Below are 24,333 nucleotides of genomic sequence, written 5' to 3'. Positions count from 1 at the left end.
CTTTTCATAGAAAATATGAGAATGTGTAAATATAATGTAAGCGATTCAATCATATACAGCGCAAATTCGTTAGTTGGGTCACGACCGCGCCCCAACTAGCGATTCGTATTCGTTAATTGGGGCAACTGACAGCTGACAAAAATTACCCAAGGGAAACGCTGATTTTTTGTTTTCTTTCATAAAAAACAAGCAAAAATATTTTACAATTCACAAAAGTTGGCTGTTTCCTTCCAGTTTAAAGTTGTTTTTTGTGACAAAGTATGTCATTAGTGTTCTTTTTGTCATCAATTATTTTTTGATAAATTCCTTCACATAAAACAGGAAATGGATACACCGTCGGGAAAAAGCCGGTAAAGCACAAACATACTACGTTGCCACTAGCTAAAAAAGATTGGATAATGTGATTGAATACATCAGAGATGACCTTCAAAAGTTACTAAACTAACGTCTCTGCGACACAAACTAATTGATGCTGAATGGAAGAAGCGAAATATTTAACACATTTATTTCACTAAAATCATTCCGAAATATGAATGCAAAAAATAAAATTCGAATGAATTTGAAAGTATGATTTTTCTGGATCGCCACAGAAATCAACCAACCCCTTGAAATCAATGACATTCAAACTAGGGGCAGATCACTCTAAGAATGTATAACAAATTTGCATCAAATTAGAAAAAATGCATTTAATTTCCATTTTTGCATCAGCTTTGCACTACCTCGCAGAAAAGTTTGTTTAACAAACGTCCTACGCTGATCCACTTTGTTTGACGTTTTGTTAAGTGTAGGGCTAGTTTTTCTGTAGGGTTTTGACGTCTTACACGCAACGCAAACAACATTGCACGCAACGCAAAAACATTGCACGCAACGCAAAATACATTGTGAATTTCTATTTTGATGGAAATAAATGCATTTAATTTCGCTGATTTTTAAAAATGCATCACAAGTGATCTGCCCCTAGCATTCAAACGTCAATCAGTTCTTGACTTTCAGTTTTGACATAAGAGTGTCTTTTAGTTGGGGCATGCCCCAACTAGCGAACACCCAACTAACGAACAGCCCAACTAGCGAACACCCAACTAACGAATTTGCGCTGTAATTTAATATGATAGGGTAGAAGTACTATGTATTCTAAAACATTTGTGTAAAAAACGCCTTACATTTTTGTGTACTGACCTGCTAGCTAGAGTGCCATCTAGTAAGTATTCTTCAATCTATGATAATAATAAATGTTCCCAAGTTGTTTTAAATACTCTTTGCGCACCAAGTACCATATCTAAATCAAAGTGTGTTTTAATTTTCTTTCTCTCAAATTTTATATTCACTCCCTTTTTACTCTACAATTTTGTCCCCGGTGCAAAGAGCACAAAAACGCGTTGACAACATGTAAATTGTATAATTACAGGCGACTTCCGAGTTCAACTTGAAGGTTGAGCTCTGAAATCCGCTGTAATTATACAATTGACATGCCTTTGAAACGTCATTGTCTTGAGAGAAAATAAAAGTGCCTACGAATGATCAAGGGCAAAGATTATGGTTCAACTGAGAAAGCTTGAAAAAGCGGCCATCTTGGAAAACGAAAAAGCTCGTTTTTCCTAAAACTCTTGTGGGAAAAATCTTCATGAAAATCAATCAGTAATACTCTACTAATGCCCCGAATAGATTGATTCATTTTTATGAAGTTTTTTTTCCAACGGTGCGCAAAAAAACTGCTTTTTCGTTTTTCAACCTGGCCCCCTATTGAGGCGTTCTTAAACCTTAAAGCAAACAAAATAGAAAAGGTCATATGAGTGGTGAAATTTTAAAATTTTCTAAAATTAGAATAATTTTCACCACTTCAAATAGTTCAAAATCAGAAAAATAAAAAAAAAACTAATACCGGACATTCATTCATGTTTATTTCAACCATAATCAGGAACATCATTTACAGAAATTGAGATCAAAGTATTGAATCAACATGTTATTAAATGTTATAATAATCATCAGTTTTCTTTCAATTGGGAAAACATATCACGGGAATGGATAGTTTTTTTTAATATTTACGAAATACTACTATTATAACAAATGCATTTTTTTTAATTTGAGTTAGCACTTCCAAATACGATCAAAACAACAGGTGTACCCCATTAGGCTTAAATGCGCTGGGCATATGTATGTTGCGCATAACGTACGTTAACGGTAAAGACGTTAGGCTCATGTTGATATTTTACTTATTTTTTGCATGACTTTCTTGCATTTTCTCGAGCCTTATACCTTGGGGAACTGGTGGTAAAACGAACACGTTAAGGAAAGTCATTATTTTTTAACTAATAAGATACTACAATCAACTTATATGTTTCTTGTTGGGCAATTTTTGTACATATTTGATGAAAATACTTCGACATAAACACATTTTTTCAAATATTATTTTTGATTTCAAAATATGTACATGTTTATAGCGTGTGCAACTTGAAGTTAGCGTTCCGACTAATTTTGAGGCTTGGTACTTAGAGTGGCAAGATGGTTCATATTGCCCCCACTACGACCTGTTCGTTTTAGCCCCCAAGACGTTTTATTTTCAAACAGGCGTTACGATTGAGCCATTTTGTCCTGATCCCTACTTATTGCGGTTCAGCTTCAATCACTATGATGTAACACCATTTTCAGAATAAAATTCAAATTTCACCTCAAAAAACCTTATATTCTACATGCCGAATTTAACATCAGTGACAAACATGAATGCCAATTTTGGTTTTTATCATATTTATTTCACATTCGACAGCTTTTTATCAAAAGAAATGGTTTCAATATCATTTGAATACTTGACAGGTCAGGTTTCTGTGAAGTTTGTTCTAAATTTAACAAACATTGGTGTGATTTGGCTACCTGTTCATTCCACCCACAGTTCCCCTATGCTTCGCTCCACTTTTAACCAACAGCAGCAAATGTACACTCGTGGCTTATTCGATACAGTCCACAGAGTACGGCATTTTCATATGTACTGTGTTTAAACGTCCTGCTTCCAGTGTTGTAATAGCAAAGCTCCAGCATTCAGGCGAATGCTGTGGAAGTGCCCAAGTTCGCCCCGAGTCCGTCTCGAAATGAAGCATTATTAGCAATTGACCTACATGCAGAGTTGCCAAATACACAAATTATTCTGTATTTTACAGATTTTTCAAGAGGATCTGTAATTAATATTCTGTACATACAGATTACGAATTTTTGTCAAAAATTCAGATCCTAGAGATTTCAACAAAATATATTTAATTTAGTATAACTAAACATTTTATTCTATTGTATATACTTGAAGAAATCTTCGCTCAAATACAAGATGCGGAACGAATGCTTGTCAGGCGGAAACTTAGCTTGCGCTAATCTTTCGGCAAACAACCGATAAATTGCACATGATCAAAATATGCTAACCACTCTTGTTTAAAATCATTCTCATTGGTATTAGGGCATAAATAACGCACATTAATCCTTTCATTCCCATATTGTTAATAATCAACAACGTTTTTGAACAGCTAGAACTTTTGATTTAAGCAGAATTTACTCACAAAAAAGAAAGACTAGTAACTGGAACAATTGCCCTTTATTTAATCGCTAAAAGTTATAATTATCCTCCCTAGAATAGAAGTTATTGCTATTAGTCTGATAGAACTCCGCTGGAGAAGTGCTACCAGAGATATTTTTAGTTAGCGTTGATAAATTAAATTATTTATATTATATGATATATATTTAATATCTTTGTTATTTCTCATTATTATTGAAAACTGCTAAAACGTATCAATTTGGACCGTCTTCGACTATCTTTTCCTAGCATATAGAATATTGAAAAATTTCTGGGATAATTGTATTGAGCATCGGAAGGTAAATATTGAGCAGCTTCCAGCACTGCGCAAGAAACGCCTATCAAAACGGGTTTTTCCTGTTTCTTAACAGTTATTTATCCGACGCGGTACCTTTTTTGATTTCAATTAATAAAATTCCTATGTTTTATCCATAGCTGGAAATTGAAACTTTGTGACATCTTAGAACTTCACTAAGTCAAGCTTTTGGGTTAATAATTGTTGATATAGTAAGGGGGAGATAGCAGGGGCTCCTGAATTTTTTTACTACGTAACAGGCCGACGTGGGTACCCGGGTACCCAGAAAACTGAAATGCCAATAACTAATGTAATTTCCAACCGATTTTGATGCGTTTGGGTGTTTTGGATTCAGAAACTCATCCGCTTTTAGACTTGGTAAAAATGAATCGGGTTACTTCATTCGGTTCCCGGGAATCCGGATTTCCGGAAGCAGGTTCCAGTACTGGGATACTATTTGTGAACTTCAATGGAATACTAGCAATATGGGTATCAAAATTCTTGGAATTGCATCAGTAGGCTGTATCTCGTGGTTTTGGAACTATTTGGTTATTTGACCCAGGAACGGACATTCCGGAGCAGGTTCCCGTGGGGCCGTGAGTGACCATTCCATTCCAATTCCATTTTTCAAATTGCCATAGGGTCCCGTAATAATAAATAACTGACTTCCGAAACAATTTGAAGTTTTGATACTCATATTGCTAGGACATTATTAAAATTTAAAAATCAAACCCTAGTACAGGAACATTACCCCGGAAAATCCGGATTATCAAGCACCAGATCCATTCATCCGGTTCAATTTAACAAATCAAAAAGTGGACGAGTTCCTTAATCCAAAAAATCTAAAAGTGTCCAAATCGGATAAAGGAAGCTATAGTTATGAGCATTTCAGTTTGTGGATACCCGGGTACGCACGTTGGCCTGTTAAAGGCGTTTTTTGTTGGACGCATAACAGGTAAACCCTATGAACGCTAGAAACAAGTTGGGAATGAAAAGATTAAGCTAGATTAGATCTTACATGCACGCATAATGTAATTGTCCCAGAAAAAAATATAACCTTGAAGAACAACTCATGAAAGAAAGAATGATGCATTTTATTATTAATTTAACGAATATACGAATATTGCTTCTTCTATATTGATTATCTCTCATATTATTAAGTTACATGATTAAATGGATCTACGGAAACTGTATGCTATGATAAAGGGTTTTTTAGCGCAATGTGACGAAAAAGGTACCGTCACAAACATAAAATCCGTGCCCTAATGCTGATGTTGTACAAAATTTTCATTGGTTCCAAAACCCAATGTTTGTTCATTATTTTGCTTTTTTAAATTTTGGCTTGAAATGTGCTTGTACCAAAACTGTTTACTAAAATGAAATGATACTTTCTTCATTTCGTCCACGGAAAAATAGAAAAAAAAACTCTACACTTGCAAGGGATAAATATCTCGCATGGTATTTTTCATTTTAGAGTCTCTCTTTTTTCCAACCCGAAAAAACAAGCGTCAGCTTGAAATCGCTATAATAACGAAAGCCTTGCGATTATTTTTATATTTTCGTGAATTATGCCTATCGTCCATTATGCCTATCGTCCATTATGCCGTACTTATGCCTAAAATTTACTTATGCCTAACATATATATGCCTAACATAGTTGTCACAATTAAAGGTCATCGTTAAATTATTAGTTTCTGAGCACACGAAACAGATTTCGTGAGCGGACCTTTTTCGGATAAACAAAAACCTGCTGCAATCGGTATACATTGGCAATATACGCAAGTTATATACATAGATTTCATTTCAAATTCAACGCATAAGGGGTAAAAAACTGTTCACAATTCATATTTTCAAAAAAAGCAGCCTAGTATGACGATATTACCTGTAAACAAAGGTGTGCTTGACGATAACGCGGTAACAAACTTAGTAAGTGTATCTTGTAAATCGTAAATGTGACTAAGTGTAAATTATTTTAGATATCTTGAAAAAGGCACAATATATGTCGCCGAAACGTCGGATAAAAAGTATATAGACCATTGTTTGACATTTTCTCCAGACTGAAAGCAGAAATATAACCTCAGAGATTTTTTGCATTGTAATACAGATTTAACGAGTTTTCCACGAAAAAGTACAGATTTCCTAGTGGCAACACTGTTCGTGATTAATGTTTATAAAAATACTGAAAAGGAACCAAACATTGGGAAACTAAAAGAAATTATCCAGTTGGAATCTTTCTATTGTGCTAAAAAAAGTAAATCTAGATTTCTTTTGCTTCAAAACATCCCAAAACGATTATCTTACTCCCGTCTCACTTTTTGTGCATAATCTGATGGGATAACGTTATTCTCGATCAACCATCCACTCCACCCCGTGGTTACTATGGTAGTCTCTATACAAATTCTGCTTTTGAAATACGTACGATTAATATTCTAATGCGAAATAATCCGTTTTGGATTGCAAACTCGCGCAATGAAACACCGCCGATCTGCTTTGACGTCCTTGCTGCGGATGAAGGGTCATCGTAAACTGAGCCAGCAATGCCGTTGACGATAATAATGACGATAACGGTGACGGTGGCTTTTTATATTTTCGTGAATTATGCCTATCGTCCATTATGCCTATCGTCCATTATGCCGTACTTATGCCTAAAATTTACTTATGCCTAACATATATATGCCTAACATAGTTGTCACAATTAAAGGTCATCGTTAAATTATTAGTTTCTGAGCACACGAAACAGATTTCGTGAGCGGACCTTTTTCGGATAAACAAAAACCTGCTGCAATCGGTATACATTGGCAATATACGCAAGTTATATACATAGATTTCATTTCAAATTCAACGCATAAGGGGTAAAAAACTGTTCACAATTCATATTTTCAAAAAAAGCAGCCTAGTATGACGATATTACCTGTAAACAAAGGTGTGCTTGACGATAACGCGGTAACAAACTTAGTAAGTGTATCTTGTAAATCGTAAATGTGACTAAGTGTAAATTATTTTAGATATCTTGAAAAAGGCACAATATATGTCGCCGAAACGTCGGATAAAAAGTATATAGACCATTGTTTGACATTTTCTCCAGACTGAAAGCAGAAATATAACCTCAGAGATTTTTTGCATTGTAATACAGATTTAACGAGTTTTCCACGAAAAAGTACAGATTTCCTAGTGGCAACACTGTTCGTGATTAATGTTTATAAAAATACTGAAAAGGAACCAAACATTGGGAAACTAAAAGAAATTATCCAGTTGGAATCTTTCTATTGTGCTAAAAAAAGTAAATCTAGATTTCTTTTGCTTCAAAACATCCCAAAACGATTATCTTACTCCCGTCTCACTTTTTGTGCATAATCTGATGGGATAACGTTATTCTCGATCAACCATCCACTCCACCCCGTGGTTACTATGGTAGTCTCTATACAAATTCTGCTTTTGAAATACGTACGATTAATATTCTAATGCGAAATAATCCGTTTTGGATTGCAAACTCGCGCAATGAAACACCGCCGATCTGCTTTGACGTCCTTGCTGCGGATGAAGGGTCATCGTAAACTGAGCCAGCAATGCCGTTGACGATAATAATGACGATAACGGTGACGGTGGCTTTTTATATTTTCGTGAATTATGCCTATCGTCCATTATGCCTATCGTCCATTATGCCGTACTTATGCCTAAAATTTACTTATGCCTAACATATATATGCCTAACATAGTTGTCACAATTAAAGGTCATCGTTAAATTATTAGTTTCTGAGCACACGAAACAGATTTCGTGAGCGGACCTTTTTCGGATAAACAAAAACCTGCTGCAATCGGTATACATTGGCAATATACGCAAGTTATATACATAGATTTCATTTCAAATTCAACGCATAAGGGGTAAAAAACTGTTCACAATTCATATTTTCAAAAAAAGCAGCCTAGTATGACGATATTACCTGTAAACAAAGGTGTGCTTGACGATAACGCGGTAACAAACTTAGTAAGTGTATCTTGTAAATCGTAAATGTGACTAAGTGTAAATTATTTTAGATATCTTGAAAAAGGCACAATATATGTCGCCGAAACGTCGGATAAAAAGTATATAGACCATTGTTTGACATTTTCTCCAGACTGAAAGCAGAAATATAACCTCAGAGATTTTTTGCATTGTAATACAGATTTAACGAGTTTTCCACGAAAAAGTACAGATTTCCTAGTGGCAACACTGTTCGTGATTAATGTTTATAAAAATACTGAAAAGGAACCAAACATTGGGAAACTAAAAGAAATTATCCAGTTGGAATCTTTCTATTGTGCTAAAAAAAGTAAATCTAGATTTCTTTTGCTTCAAAACATCCCAAAACGATTATCTTACTCCCGTCTCACTTTTTGTGCATAATCTGATGGGATAACGTTATTCTCGATCAACCATCCACTCCACCCCGTGGTTACTATGGTAGTCTCTATACAAATTCTGCTTTTGAAATACGTACGATTAATATTCTAATGCGAAATAATCCGTTTTGGATTGCAAACTCGCGCAATGAAACACCGCCGATCTGCTTTGACGTCCTTGCTGCGGATGAAGGGTCATCGTAAACTGAGCCAGCAATGCCGTTGACGATAATAATGACGATAACGGTGACGGTGGCTTACCTGTCTGGTGTTTTCCCGCATCTGCCTCCGGGCCATCTCGAGAATGATTCGCTGTCGTAGAACATCCAGCGGATTCACTATCGACAGCGAGGGCTTCGTTCGTTTGGCGGGACCAACCAAGCTATTGTCTTGTGGCTGAAATGAAACAATGGATGAATGTATCAGAGAAAAGGTCCGACTTGAGAATGGTAATACTCCGGTGTACCAGAGCAAACTCTCATTGTGACGGTGAGCAGCACTTGACAGTCGCGCAGGTGAAAAATATTGCATACGACATAGGTATGACACGTGTTGTAATTTGAGTTATATTTCCATTTATTTATACCGTTATCAAGCCACGGAAACGGATTGTGAATGCATAGCTTCCGGCGTACGTCTCCATGTGTTACGTCCACAATAATAAAGGAGGATGAACCAAATGAAGTGGCATCTATAAATAAGTCCAGGCAGCATGAATGAACGGTTAAACAATACTGCACGAACAATTCGCGTAAGCGTATAACAGATCGAGCCCCAACTCGGAACCAATAACTGTGTCTGTTGTATCATGCCACTAAACTTGCAATTGTCATGTATGCTCATGTCTGTAGAAAATGACGGTCAAGTTCCGTAAGCGAATGTAGTACCAAGGCAGTGTCTATATAATCAGGTGTGGCTATAAAGTTTGGCTGGTAATACGATATGAGACGATGGAAAACAAGAAAATTTGTTTGTGTTGTATCTACTACTACGGTATAGTATAACCGAGAGGCTTGGAATATATATTCAAATCCAAGCAATGTCAATGTCAATAGGGTAAAGAGGTCAATCGGTATAACGGAACAAAACGCTGAACAGAAACTATGCTACATTCCTGCATAAGGATGAAAAATTGAGTAAAAATTTATCTTTCTCCCAAAGACAATTTTTTTTGGTGAAACCGCTTTGTACGTGAAAGGCAGAAATCCTAACCTAATAAAGTAATGGGTACATTTCGAGAAATCGACACTACCTTATCTATTGCGGCAAAAAGTTAGTGTCAATTTCTGATGAGAGGAAGGTCGAAGACGAATTGTAATAATATATTTAAATATAAATAACTAGGCAACGAAACAGTCAACAGTCTTAAGGCGACGTACTATATATTTTACCCTATAATGCAACTAGTGAGGAAAGTTGACATCAAACACTATTCAACCATACGTCATGAAGAAGTTTTTTTGTTATGGCTGCCATTATGCGACTATACAATAGACTGCCCAGGAAAATAATGAATTTTTTAAAACACAATCGGCCCACCCTTGATTCGATTCCTAGTCCCACCAGGAGTACTTGCACCAAATTTGAAGCAAATCGAACAAGTCTAGCTATCGGACCAACGTGCCTGAAGTTTGTATGGGATTTTTCGACAATTTACATGGAGAAATCCCACTAACTCGCATTTTTGCCGCTAGATGGCAGTGCATGTATCGTATTATCACTGTAAGTGAAAATAAGAAAGATAATTTAATTGTCTACAACTTTGCCAAAGACTGCTAGTGAATCCGGCTTTGTTAAAAGTAGTTATTAAACTTTTAACGAAGTGATGTCTGAGTCAGTTTTGCATGGGGCCTAGCAGTGCATGGTTGTGTATCTGTAATCGATTCCCACAAACTATGCATTTTTGTGAAATAATCGATAGGTTTAGCCTAATAGTATGTTCAGAAGAATTATAAGACATAATACGAGTTATGTTTTGGTTGGAAAATTTTAGTTCCAACTATGACCGCATAGAGGGCGCCAACACTAACTTTTAATAGAAGAGAGATAGACTATCAAGATGTTCGAAAGAATTATTGGAAAATGCCTGTTCTACAACTTTGTGGAAGACACCTAATTTCTATCTCTTTCCGTTGAAAAGTTAGTGTTGGCGCCATCTACGTGGTGAAATGTGGAACTAAAACGTTGTAACCAAAATATAGCTCGTATTATTTACTACAATTCTTCTGAATATATCATAGAGCTAAATCTGACGGTTATTTCACAAAAATGTTTAGTTCGCGCAAATCGAGTACTGATACACAACCATGCACTGCTAGGCCCCATGCAAAACTGACTCAGACATCACTTCACTAAAAGCTTAATAACTTCTTTTAACAAAGCCGAATTCACTAGCAGTCTTTGGCAAAGTTGTAGACAATTAAATTATCTTTCTTATTTTCACTTACAGTGATAATACGATACATGCACTGCTATCTAGCGGCAAAAATGCGAGTTAGTGGGATTTCTCCATGTAAATTGTCGAAAAATCCCATACAAACTTCAGGCACGTTGGTCCGATAGCTAGACTTGTCCGATTTGCTTCAAATTTGGTGCAAATACTCCTGGTGGGACTAGGAATCGAATCAGGCGTGGGCCGATAGGGGTCATTTTTTCCTGTCACTCTACTATACAATTGTTGCCATAAACAAGATTCACAAATTGAGCCAATTTACACCACTGTATTGTTATACGCACACAGACTGGAAAACTAGGAAACAGAGTTCAGTTGCTTTGTATGGAAGAGTAAATATTTACTTATGCGTTATCCCTGCTATGATAGAATAAATGTGTGACGATTGGAGGAAAGTAGGTACACATGAGCCAGCTATGATGTCTTACAACCCTTAGTGACTTTATGTTTATGGCATCGCTTAAAACATAGTAAACCTGTTTACATTCCATTTGATATCACCGAAATACTAATTTAGGTTTTGTTGTATCATAGTAAAGTTTACATTTATCAATGCTATTCACAGCCGCCCGTTACTCGCTCCAAATTTTGTAACACGGACACTCGCTCGATATAGTCAAAATTTCTCAAACAAAAAATTGTTGATAGCAATACCATTAACTTTTTAGCCTGTTTTGTTTGAAAAATTTACTACGGGTGACCCAATTGACCGATTTAAATCAACTCATTGGCAATGAAATCGTTGAGAATTGTAGATTCATCGTGATTTTTCCGATCTGGGATATCTTTTTTCGCTTCCATTTTCATTTCATTCATTTATTTAGTTCAACATCAATTTCATGATTACACTGAATCAACAATTTGCCTCCACAATACTCGATTTGTAGCTGCAGCTCTCCAACGTCGGTTACGCCCCACACTCGCCAAATCACGTTCCACCTGGTCCGCCCATCGTGCTCTCTGCGCTCCTCGCCTTCTTGTACCTACCGGATCATTAACGAACACCATCTTTGCAGGATTGTTGTCCTGCATTCTTGCAACATGCCCTGCCCACCGTATTCTTCCAGCGTTGGCCATCTTTTGGTTACTGGGTTCACCATAGAGTGCAGCGAGCTCGTGGTTCATCCTTCGTCGCCACACACCGTTCTCCTGCACACCGCCTAAGATCGTCCTTAGCAACCGTCGCTCGAAAATTCCTAACGCTTACAGGTTAGGGTGTCCCAAAATGACATCATGTTAAAAAAGTCATCGGGCTCACTTCTTAAATGAAAGGTTAGGGTATTAGGAACACTTTATTCTTCGGAGTGAATTTTCTAAAATGCTCCCTATTGGTGGCGAATTTTGATTTTTTGAAAAATGGACCGATTTTGGGTAAAATTTCAAATGCGTGCCTCTTGAAGTGCTCCTGAACGACCTTAGATTTTTTCAGCATTTTTTTATTTTCTAAATGTCCTACTGGAGAAGTTTGGTTAGTTAGTTTGTACAAATTTTGAATTGTAAGAGCGGTACAGCCATTAGTAAAAAGTGGAATTTTTGTTGTTTTTCAGTAGTTTTTCTTCAAAACTGGGTTTCTACAAAATTTTAAATGTAAATAAAACACTTTATATAGTTGAGCCGAATACAGAGGCGTAATTTTGTTGAAGAAAGTGTATAGCTACGGCCAATGGGGTATGAGTTATTTAAGTTTTTGTTAAATAACCTTTTGACATTTTATGATATTCATCAAAAATAACTCTGTTCTACAAAATAAAACAACTGAAGCGTGCTTAGTCCGCATATTATTTTTCAGAAAATAGAAGGAAAATGATGAAAAATTGCGTTTTTCGCGTGTCTCTAGCACATTAGAATCGGTTTTTATGAGAAAATGACGATTTTTTTTAAATTATTTTGTATACTAATAGCAACCTAGCGGGTTTAAAAATCACTAAAATTAAACAAATATGTCGAGTTAAGGGCAAGTTATGGCGTATATTTGAAGGCTTAATTGATTGGCATATTCACATTTTATATATAAGGCCTTATTTCCATGTTAGGAACATTAAAGTGGAGAAAATGCAGAATAGTGAGGTGAGTGTTGAAAAACTGATATTTACTATCACGGATCACATAATTCCGAAATAGTCGAATTTGGGGCAAATATCCTCGAAAAAAATTACATCAGAATACAGCGCATCTACTGACACAATTATTTTGTTGAAGATTCCTCCTAGACGTAATTATGGAGAATTAACTCTTCAAAAAATAATTAGAGACTTGGCGTCATTAGCAAAGTTATCATTATTTTTATAATATAAGTTACAAAAAAATCTTCAGATACTCATTAAACCTCGTCCTGACATACTAAAGACGTACAGAAAACGTCATTTTTCATCATTTTCCCTCTATTTTCCGAAAAACAATGTGTGGTCAAAGCACATTTGAACGGATTTAATTTTTGGAAAAGCATTATTTTTGATGAATTGCTAAAAATGTCAAAGGTTATCTAACAAAAACTTAAATAACTCATACCCCATTAGCCGTAGCTATACACTTACTTCAGCAAAATGATGTCCCTGTATTCGGCTCAACTATACAAAGTGTTTTCTATACTTTTAAAATTTTGTAGATACCCAGTTTTCAAGAAAAAATACTGAAAAACACAAAAAAATTCACTTTTTACTAAGTTTTAATGGCTCTACCGCTCTTATAATTCAAGATTTGTACAAACTAACTAACCAAACTTCTCCATTTGGATCTCCAGAAAAATAAAAAAATGCTGAAAAAATCTAAGACAGTTCAGGACCACTTCAACATGCCTAAATTTGAAATTTTATCCAAAATCGGCCCATTTTTCCAAAAATCAAAATTCGCCACTAGTAGGAAGCATTTTATCAGATTCACTCCGAAGAAGAAAGTGGTCCTAATACCCTAACCATTCATTTAAGAAGTGAGCCCGATGACTTTTTTAACATGATGTCATTTTGGGACACCCTATTGCAGGTTCTCCTCGAGCACGGTCCAAGTCTCGTGCCCGTAGAGAACCACCAGTCTTATAAGCGTTTTGTACATGGTGCATTTGGTGCGGGGGTGAATCTTTCTTGACCGCAGTTTTTCTGGAGCCCATAGTAGGCCCGACTATGATGCGTCTTCGGATTTTACGGCTCACGTTATTGTCAGCCGTTAATAAGGATTCTAGGTAGACAAAATCCTCCACTACCTCGAAGGTATCCCCGTCGATCGTAACGCTGTTTCCTAGCTTGATCCTGATGGCATTCTTAACTTCCCTCAACGTGGGAGTTGGTTCATTCCCGTCCTCAACTGCACTGACGTAGTCAAATCCTCCGTTGCCTTGGTCATCTGTATCTACATTCTGCTCGCCGTTCAGGTGCTTGTCGAAGTGCTGCTTCTACCTATCGATCACCTCACGGTTGTCCGTCAGCAGGCTCCCGTCCTTATCCCTACATATTTCGGCTTGCGGCACGAAGCCTTTGCGGGATGCGTTGAGCTCCTGGTAGAACTTCTGTGTATCTTGAGAACGGCACAGCAGTTCCATTTCCTCGCACTCCGCTTCTTCCATGCGGCGTTTTTTCTCCCGCAAGAGGCGTATCTGCTGCCTTCGCTTCTGTTTGTATCGTTCCACATTCTGTCGGGTTCCATGCTGCAGCATGACCGCTCGCGCTGCATTCTTCTCCTCCAGAACCGCTCTGCACTCCTCGTCGAACCAATCGTTCCGTCGTCTCCGTTCCTCATACCCGACAATGAACTCAGCTACGTTGTTGATGGCTGCTTTTACCGTTCTCCAGCAGTCCTCTAGAGGGGCCACGTCAAGCTCTCCCTCGTCCGGTAACGCTGGCTCGAGCTGCTGTGCGTAGGCAATGGCGACATCTGGTTGCTTCAGTCGCTCCAGATCGTACCGAGGCGGCCGTCGGTACCGTACATGATTAATGACGAATAGTTTTGGGCGCAATTTAACCATCACCAGGTAGTGGTCAGAGTCGATGTTAGCGCCACGATAGGTCCTGACGTCGATAATATCGGAGAAGTGCCGTCCATCGATCAGGACGTGGTCGATTTGCGATTCCGTCTGTAGCGGTGATCTCCAGGTGTAACGATAAGGGAGTCTGTGCTGGAAGAAGGTACTACGAATGGCCACGTTCTTGGAGGCGGCGAAATCAATGAGTCGAAGGCCGTTCTCATTCGTCAGCTAGTGAGCGCTGAACTTTCCAATAGTCGGTCTGAATTCCTCCTCCTGGTCTACCTGAGCGTTTAAGTCCCCAATGATGATCTTGACGTCATGGCTTGGGCAGCGGTCGTATTCTCGTTCGAGCTGCGCGTAGAAACCGTCTTTGTCATCATCGGTGCTTCCGGAGTGAGGGCTGTGCACGTTTATTATGCTGATGTTGAAGAAACGGCCCTTGATCCTCAACCTGTACATTTTTTCGTCGATCGGCCACCAACCGATCACGCGCCTTTGCATATCGCCCATCACAATAAAAGCTGTCCCTAGCTCATGTGTGTTGCCGCAGCTCTGGTAGATGGTATGATTACCTCTAAACGTTTGCACCATGGATCCTATCCAACACACCTCCTGCAGCGCTACGATTCCGAACCCGCGGTCCTTGAGAACATCGGCGAGTACGCGGGTGCTCCCGATGGAGTTGAGAGATCTGCAGTTCCACGTTCCGTTCGTTTACATGTTATTTTTTTATTTATAACAACAAGGAAAACACCACATGTATAACTAAAGGGGTGGGTATAGCGAAAGAAAAGGAATTTCTCCAGAGACCGATAACTGCTTCCTTGAACAACTTAGCTACCAGCTTTATCGAGATCTATTCAGATATTGTCCTGCGGTGAACTACCATACTCCGACTAAGAGTTCCCTGGTAGAGGAATTTCTCTCTGTATCGATGTCTGTTTCGTGAGCCTATTATCTCCCATTTTTGTCATGATATAGTTGGATATTCCACGGGAATCTACCCTATTGTGAAACCGGGGGTTGATTTCTCCCTATACCAATGTTCATTTCCGTGAGCCAGCTCAAGGTTAACTGTCGTCCCAACGACCCACTGCTAGCTATTCGACGCGATCTACTCACTCTAATCCCCGACAGTGGATCTAGACTACCCGGTAGAATTTCGAGGTCGGTCCGGCGATTCCGGCGACGCTTGACGGGAGGTTCATTGGTGCCCCGACGATCTGAACCCGATGCTGCGACGCGTACTAGTATAGTCTAGTTTCTAGCCGACGGCGCTACTTTGTTGTCTCTTCATTACTTTCTCTGCAGCCCGCAGAGTATACTCGTAACCACTCTGTCGATAGCATCCCAGATATGCTCGTCGTTGCACATCTCTTCGACGATATTGTCAACTGTCCCACTAGGAATACCCCTATGAACTTCTTCGATCCTAGGACTTTTGAAGACCACGTGTTCCAGTGTCTCTTGCACGTTTATACACTTCGAGCAAAAAGATGACGATGCGTATTCAAACTGATGTATATACTTCCGGAAGCATCCATGCCCGTAACAAAAGCTGCGTCAAATGGACATTCACCTCGCCATGCTTCCTTTGCACCGACACCGACACATTTGGGATGAGTCGGGGGCTCCACCTTCCTTTCTCCGTGTTGTCCCACTCTTGCTGCCACTTAGCGGACAACTCCGCTCTGACCAGTTTCCTTGCATTTCCTGTATTCCTCCACTGGTAACATTCCACGTCCTCAGCCAGAGTGATGCAGATGGGAATCATCCCGATAATAACGTATACCGCCTCCGACGACACGTTCTGTACGCGTTCGCGACACGAACATCCATTAGACGAAACATACTTGTTACCTTCGTCCGATTCCGCTTTGAGTTCAGTGTAGCAGCCCAGGACGGCACGCCATACATCAGTATTGAGGATGACACACATGCCAGGAGACGTCTCGTGCTGCATCTTGCTCCTCCGATGTTCGGTATGATCCTTACCGATACATTAGTTGTCCTCGCAGCATTCTTACATACATAGTCGACATGGATGTTGTAAGTTAACCGATCATCGACCGTCATACCCAGGTACCTCAGCGTACGCATCGATGAGATTAGGTGTCCGCCGACGCTGATCACGACACGTTGGATTTTGGTACTATTGCTGACCAGCACTCCCCCGTCTTGTGTTGAGCCAACTGCAACTTGATATCAGCTATCCAGGTTTCCACGATGCCTATTGTCTTTGTCGTCAATATCTCCACTTCCTCGAGGCTCTCGCCGGTTATCGTCAGAACAACGTCATCTGCAAAGCCGACGATCTCAACTCCTCTGGGCAGTTGCAGTGTTAAGACTTCGGTGTACATTACATGCCAGAACGTTGGGTCGAGTATGGAGCCCTGGGGTACTCCCGCCGTGACCCTAATCGACCTCTGTCCCATGCTCGTCTCCCATTCTTTGCAGCGCTACGGCGATCGCCCTCTGCGCCGTTGAACTCCATCTGCACGTCGATCGTAACCACGGCGCAGTAGCGATTAACCCTTGTCTTTTGCTTCAATGCTTTCTCCGCGCTTGCGATGACTCGGCGGATGGCGTCCACCGTCGAGATCCTTTTCCGGAATACGAATTGTCTCTGCTACAGTGTGTTCTCAATTTCAGAGTAGTTCATCAGTTTGTGGAGGAAAATCCTTTCCAGAAGTTTACCAAGAGTATGCAGCAGGTATTTGTGCCGATTAGATACTGGATCTTCTGGTGGCGTCCTTGGTTTTGGCAGCAACGACAGCTTCTGAATCTTCTATCTATCCGGGAAGTAGCCATCGTCCACACATTTCGTTAGGATCATCCTGAACATATCCCGAAACGCCAGGATCACGTTAGGGATACCGTCCGGTCCGGAGCCCTTCCTTACTCAGAAAGCAGAACAGACGACGACTGTCAGTCCGATGTCGCCCTTCAATTCGTAATGCGTTTCCTGTCCGTTGATGTTCGTATGCCAGAATCAGGATGTTACTGGCAACACTTCGGTTGAGCTAGCGTGCTTTATGCAATTTTTTTTGATAAAATCTTAAAGGAAGATGTCGAAAGAGCTGCTCGTTACTCCCAATTTAATAATACCGTTTTTGCATTGAAAAACTCCGAGCAGTGGTCCGATCTTCTACTCGAAATAGAATAAAAAGAATCTACTCGAAAAAGAATCACCTGAGTCTGCGGCATGTAACATGCCGCAGACTCAGGTGATTCGCATTTAATTCCAAAAGATCCTGACTCCTGCGTTGCAGAAGACAAAGAGTTAAGTAGCCTGGAAACTCTAAGCTTGTTCATTGACCCTACTCCACGCTTTTCTAAACTTTCTTACTTCAAATCCTTGCTCTTCTCTGAGTACTATGGCTCTTAATATTTGAAAAATTCTCCACTTTTCAGTCCCTTGCTAATTATATGTCGTTACTGTATATGTTACTTCATATCAGCAAAGTGAGTAATACATTCACGGTTAATTTTTTTACACGATTTTTTACTCGGTTTTCAGTTCTTTTGCCTGTTCTATTGTTTTTTACACGATTGTTGAAATATCACGATTAAACAGGTTTCTTATTACGGAACGCATATTGTGTAAAAAATTAAGTGATGAAATTGACTGCCAATAGAAACGGCATTGTGTTGAAATGACGCGAAAACACAAACGGACTTCTAGGCTATAGCGATCTCATCAAATTCAAATATTTTGTAGTCGAATATGCTTGAGTTTGAGGTGTTTGTATTAAGTTTACAGGGCACTGACATACAACAGAAGTACAGATTGTGTTCAATTTTGAAACTTTTCATTTGAATAACATAATTTACTCTGGTTTAAAGGGTGTCCCACATCAAACTGTAAATAAAAATTGGGTATTTTTTTCTTGAAAACTTGGGTAGAAGTAGTTTAGAGTGTATTGTTTACATTGTATTTTAATCGCTGTCAATTTTTCGAAAATTCGAAAAACGGCGTCAGCCGAAAAGCAACGTCGAGAATTCATTTTGCGCAAACATCTGGAAATTCCTCAATTCTCTTATCAGGACATCGGAAAACAACTCGGAATCGTGCAGTCGACGGTGAGTCGTGTGATTAAACGTTACTACCAAACTCTGTATCAGTGATCAAGATCACAGGCGTGTAATGAAAGCGTTTAAGCGGTATCCCAATGCTTCTGTCAGGGATGTGGCCAAAAAGTTGAATCTGTCCAAGTCTTTCGTTCAGAGAGTCAAGGACCGGGAAGGAATGCATACGTACAAAATGCGAAGGCTCCAAATCGTGACGAATACGGTAGGAAAGTCAAGGGCCCAGAAACTGTACACACAGATGCTGACTATACCTCATTGTGTCATCAAGGATGATGAGACATACATTAAGGCCGACTTCTGGCAGCTTCCGATGCTACTGTTCTTCACCACCCAGCACAAGTTTGATGTTCTGGAGGAAGTAAGGAAGCAGAAACTTCCAAAGTTTGCAAAAAATACTTGATTTAGCTTCGTCCCCCTATTCAAATTTTGTTCTGGAGTGGTACGAAACCAATGAGGTCACTTTCGTACCGAAGGACATGAAACGATCCCCTCATCGCACCGGAACTAAGGATCATTGAAAAATACTGGGCAATTATGAAGTAGGCACCACGGAAGCAGCCAAAGAAGGTCAAATCTGAGGTGGACATGAAGAAAAAGTGAGTTTCCGTACAGACGAAGCCGCAGCCAGATGTTGTTCAGAACCCAATGAGTGAAGTTAAGCATAAGGTACTAGCGCACGGTTATGGTATTGGAGCTGAATGAAATAAATGAGCCAAAAGCTTACTAATAACTTTACGTAACTTTTTTCAGCGTTTTTTTCCGTGATTCAATTTGATGTGGGACACCATTTATTTCTAGCATTAGAGGAACATATGGCGACACTTGACCAGGTTTTCAGCTAAAGCTGCATAAATCTCTAAAAAAGTTTTCAATCCTTCCAAAGTCATTGAGATATAATGAGCAAAGGTATTGTGCGTGTTCATGATTTTTTGAAGAATTTTTAATTTATTTTTTTGAAGGTCATACAAGTAGACTTGACCAAAAGAATTTTGAAAAATCGAGATCCTTAGGTAACTGTAAAAAATATAAAAGGGTCACATTTCATAAATTACGACTGTTTTTAATGCATTTCCTTTTAAGGATTAACTGTACTGCTTACATTGCTGTTCACACGTCCCGAAATGAACCATATTACTGCTAGCTTTGTTTACTAGTACTAAAAGATATACTGACGATTGATGTGGGATTTTTTTGTAATTAACATTAACAGTAGGTACCACAACATAGTAAATATCAGAAAATTTAAATCTTTCTTCAGCTTATTGCCACTTGGTCAAGTCTCACCAATATTAGTTATTGCGTTCAATGTCGTGCAAATTTCAGTAATAACTATTTTAATGTTTCGATTTAGTCGAGTAGATATGTCCATACAAAGTTTGATAAAAGATTACATCATTTAAAGCAAATTTATTAATTCCAAACGTTTCAAATTACCTTAAGGGACCGAAACAAGTATAAAAATATTTTAGAAATTTTTTTAAGAACCTAGTAAAACACGTCATAGTCAATAATAGAATTCTGTGCTTGGTCAAATCTCCCCATATTCCCCTATATGCGAGTTTCGTTTAATATGACAATCACTAACTAGGAGTAACTCATTTTATGAGGCAAAATCTCTGCTCCAGCTATGGAAAAGCATAACCGTTATATGAATTCAAACCTGAAAATGGTTGCCGAGAAAGCTGTCGGAAACAGAACGGTTAAACAAAAATTTCAATTTGTCTCATTCACTGTACCATAGAATTATCCTCATTTAACCATCATTTCTACTGTTTTACCCATGACAAGAAATAATTCTGCCCTGGTTCAAGTAAGTGTCCCATAAACTCGGTAGAACGAATGACATTTTAAGGCAGGAAGAAAATTACCAAGGATTACGCTACAGGCCGTCGTTTACCATAATCTCTGCAGATTGCTGAAATAAGGTAACTTGATACATTTTTCATACAATTAAATTGGCCGGTCAACATCAATGGCGCTGACATGTGTCCGCTGGTTTCTGATAAGGGTAACATTCCCGACGATGGAACGCTGCCTCCTAGAACACTGACCCCCCCCCCCCCCCTCCCCCATTGAAGCTTGATCACATAAATTTCAATTTGATCCCATAATTGATTACTCTTGATACCAATGCAAACCATATAAAATATTCTGGTACATATCGAAATGTTCTCTAATTGCAAAAAATGCACTTAAAGTTACCGGATGCAACAGTTGAAAATCCAGTATGAGTCACATGTTTGTATGTTAAACGCAGTTTCTAAAAACGAAAAAGTCACTCACCTGTAAAATCCGCAGATCAGTGTACGGCTCAGCTGATATCTGTTGACTGAGGTACAGCAAAGTTGTTACCAGTGACCACAGCCACAAAGTAGCCTTCATGTTTCTGCAAAGAAGATAAATTGGATAGATGAAAGTAGAGAATGAAAAGCAGGGGGAAATGGTGATTTACAAATTAGATAATTACAGCGACCTTTCCTGATGACATACGCTAATTAAATTGGAAGTCAGCTGCGTGACCACGAGCGGTTTGGTCTATGATTTTAACGGATTAGTTAAGCTCAGACTGTTCCTTACGATAAGTTTATTTCATCACAAAGTTCAACAAAAAGTGACTAACAGAATTATGAATCCAGTTGAAATATAGAATGAAAACAAAACTGAAATTAACAGAATTCATTTAATATGGTGAACATTTCAACATTTCCAACAGTCTGGGGAAATCTAAAAGTCTTTCCTGGATACGTAAACTTTCTCATTAACGCTCAATTTCACGTGTCAGATATGTGGGTCGACGTGCGATAGTCGCATGGTTGTGATAATTTCCACCATGCTGATTGGCGCAATCCGGCAAGGGAGTAACAGACAGATTTGATTATATCTGACTCTAACAAGCGCACCATTCCGGTTGCCTGTTGCCAACGAGTACGACCATCAACAGGTGGCTCTACAGCGAAACTTGGATATTTATGTTTACGGCATCAAACAGTATGCTAACAAGCGGTAATTGAAACCTTCGACTATTACTATTATACGACAGTTCCGTTTCCATTAGACTATGAGATGTGTCGTGTTTGTCGTTTGATATAGGAGAAAGGGTATTTTGTGATAATTTTGCAAAAGGTAATTTATTGTTCGGAAAATCGTATACGAAGTTATCTGGTATTTGCGCGGAATTTTGAATATCAACTGAAGAAAGAGTACGTTCAGATATCATGGTTCCACAAATGAGAACATACTAAGGAAACGTGTTATGTCTACTACAACTCGCTAATTTTCGAGAAATAATCAAATTTGGATTTGTTATTAATTGGCTTACTGTTACAGTAGTAATAGACAAAACGTAAGATTTCTTCCACGACAGAAAAGTATACAGATGTCCTATTAGCTTTTCAAAATTTGTATGTCAAAATATGACAAATTTAAAATGCGGATTAGCAGACAGTTCCAAAACAAAGAACTATGTCTGAAAGTATTTTGTAGTGAAATATTAAAAAATCTGTCATCATATCATAGTATTTGTCTGAGTTTCCAAAACTACCTAAATGACATATGATTACCTGTTTTACCTATCGCCGTTTAGCCGAAAGGTCGTTTGGCCGGATGAATACAAATCCAATACAATTTTTTCAGTTTTATATTTTTCGCTATTTTTGCACGCCGCTCTGAAAATCTAGCGAAATCGTCTTGAGGCACCTAGTACAGCGAGCCATTTGAATAACTTCCGGAGGGATTATTGTCGAACGAGGATATTGTCAATGTTCATCAGTTCTTTAAACAGTTTTTAAAATGCTATTTGAAAGATTCTCAAAACACCTACGCGGCATCCCGTTTCGAAAGATTAGTTCTATGAGTGTCTCGATAAGTTCGAAGATGTAGGCTTAATAATTAGGAATGAAAATGAGCAGGTATGAATAATAGAACTCTTTCGACCAGTAAATGGACAGGAATCCACGGTAATAATGCACATTCAAGTATCAACATATAGACGTACCGCACTGTTCGTTCCACAGAAACTACTCCAACCACATACTGCGTAAACATGAGGTTCTAACTAAGTCGCACGTTAAAACTGTTCCGTTATTTAAAACACCATAATTCTATGCATACAACCTTTGAACAATATATTTAGTAACGCACTGCACACTGAACCACCACCAAACCAAAACAGTTACTGAGCAAAGATCTCAGCTGACGAGCTTGTTTAATAGCGCAACTTTGATGCGGAATGAAAAATATTTACAAATCCAATTACCACCAGTGGAGAAGTAAATCTTTAACTTACACTTAAAGTAATTTGTTTGACAAGAGCTTCATAGAAACAGGCGTGTGGCGGTGTATAGATAAGAAGCCTAGTTAGGATAGTGACTCTTGGCAATATAATTATCTTCAAAGGTATCAGCGGTCATAATTTTCAGAAAATATGATTCATTAAATCATTATGGTACTCATGTTGTGATTCCTGAAACATCACATTTTTACCATTCAGCACCTACATATATGATGCAATCGAAAAATTAGCGTGAATCACCAAATTCAGGTGATGTCATTCCAATAAATATAACTGTTAATCAGTTTATTGTTCCCAGCGTCAGCTAGTGTGTATATTGACTACATAAATTGTTGTTTATTTCATGTTGTGTTTTGAGTCTGTTTACATGTTGTACATAGTAGGGATTGTATTATAATATTTGCAGCTTGGTTAGTATTTGTGACCTGTTTCTTGTTTTGCCTTTTCAATATGCTAGGTATTCAGTTATTAAAGAACATCCTACCTATCTAATACAAACTTTAAAACTTTTAAACAAATAAACACATTCAGGTTTTCAATTCTTTCTATTTCTGAGGTGAGTTCTATTGGAACACTTTTATTTGTTATTACGAGTGTTTCGTGAAAACTACGAAACAACTTTCGTTGGCCTATTACGAATCAGTTTCATTAAGCAAACGAATTGTTCGATGAAATATATGAGAAACTTTATAATATTTACGAGCACCATTCGTCAAACCGTCAACATCAAAAGAGCTTCAATAGAGGTAGAATATGGTGCCGTTGTTTTGAACTTGAAGGAGGAACATATCATCAAATTAAATTTTCGGAATGGGTTGCAAGATTAATGCCATAAAACAATTTTCGATGCCATCTTACAATCTTAAATGCCGTCATCTGGTAAAGAAAAAATGTCTATGACCCGATAATATGGGTATTTTTAAACTAACTGAGTAGATTCCAGAATCCGCATGTCAATATATGAAACAATTTCAAAATTTCAAATAATGACTTTCATTGCTATCCACTCGACTAACCCGTTCCAAAAATACCCATATTGTAAGTTTTAGCGAAGACTGCATATCAAGAAAACTGACAACTTTGTCCAGAATCGGGAGACAGTAAAAGCAACGCCACTTGTGGGTAAAGGTGGTACCACTCATAGTGATGCACACAAACATATACACTTTCGCATTAAGCTTCCTACCTGCCTCCAATAGAGGCGCTGTAACCTCTGTCGCTTCTTGTTTGATTGGGGGAAGGAAAGAAATATCAGTCTTCTTACCATATAGTTCCAAAATGACATTGATCATCGATTTCCGTCATCTACTTGCCATGCCT

At 38.4% G+C, this 24,333-nt stretch overlaps 1 protein-coding gene across 3 annotated transcripts in view; it reads right to left on the bottom strand.

Moving 5' to 3' along the window:
* Positions 1 to 24,333, bottom strand: part of LOC131696080 (uncharacterized) — a 145,902-nt gene that overhangs the window by 32,870 nt on the left and 88,699 nt on the right. For 2 of the 3 annotated variants that reach the window (XM_058984613.1, XM_058984612.1), the window contains exons 2-3: positions 21,006 to 21,108; positions 8,485 to 8,619 (exon numbers count right to left, since the gene is read on the bottom strand). In XM_058984613.1, the coding sequence (XP_058840596.1) occupies positions 8,485 to 8,619; positions 21,006 to 21,104 (234 nt within the window). In that variant the 5' untranslated portion in view covers positions 21,105 to 21,108. Of the gene's footprint in view, positions 1 to 8,484; positions 8,620 to 21,005; positions 21,109 to 22,716; positions 22,881 to 24,333 lie in introns of those variants that run through there. The other variant, XM_058984611.1, reaches the window with a different exon arrangement.

The sequence above is a fragment of the Topomyia yanbarensis genome, unplaced genomic scaffold, assembly GCF_030247195.1.
Source record: "Topomyia yanbarensis strain Yona2022 unplaced genomic scaffold, ASM3024719v1 HiC_scaffold_7, whole genome shotgun sequence".
NCBI classification, from domain to species: Eukaryota; Metazoa; Arthropoda; class Insecta; order Diptera; family Culicidae; genus Topomyia; species Topomyia yanbarensis.
This window is presented reverse-complemented; position numbering and strand designations above follow the sequence as displayed.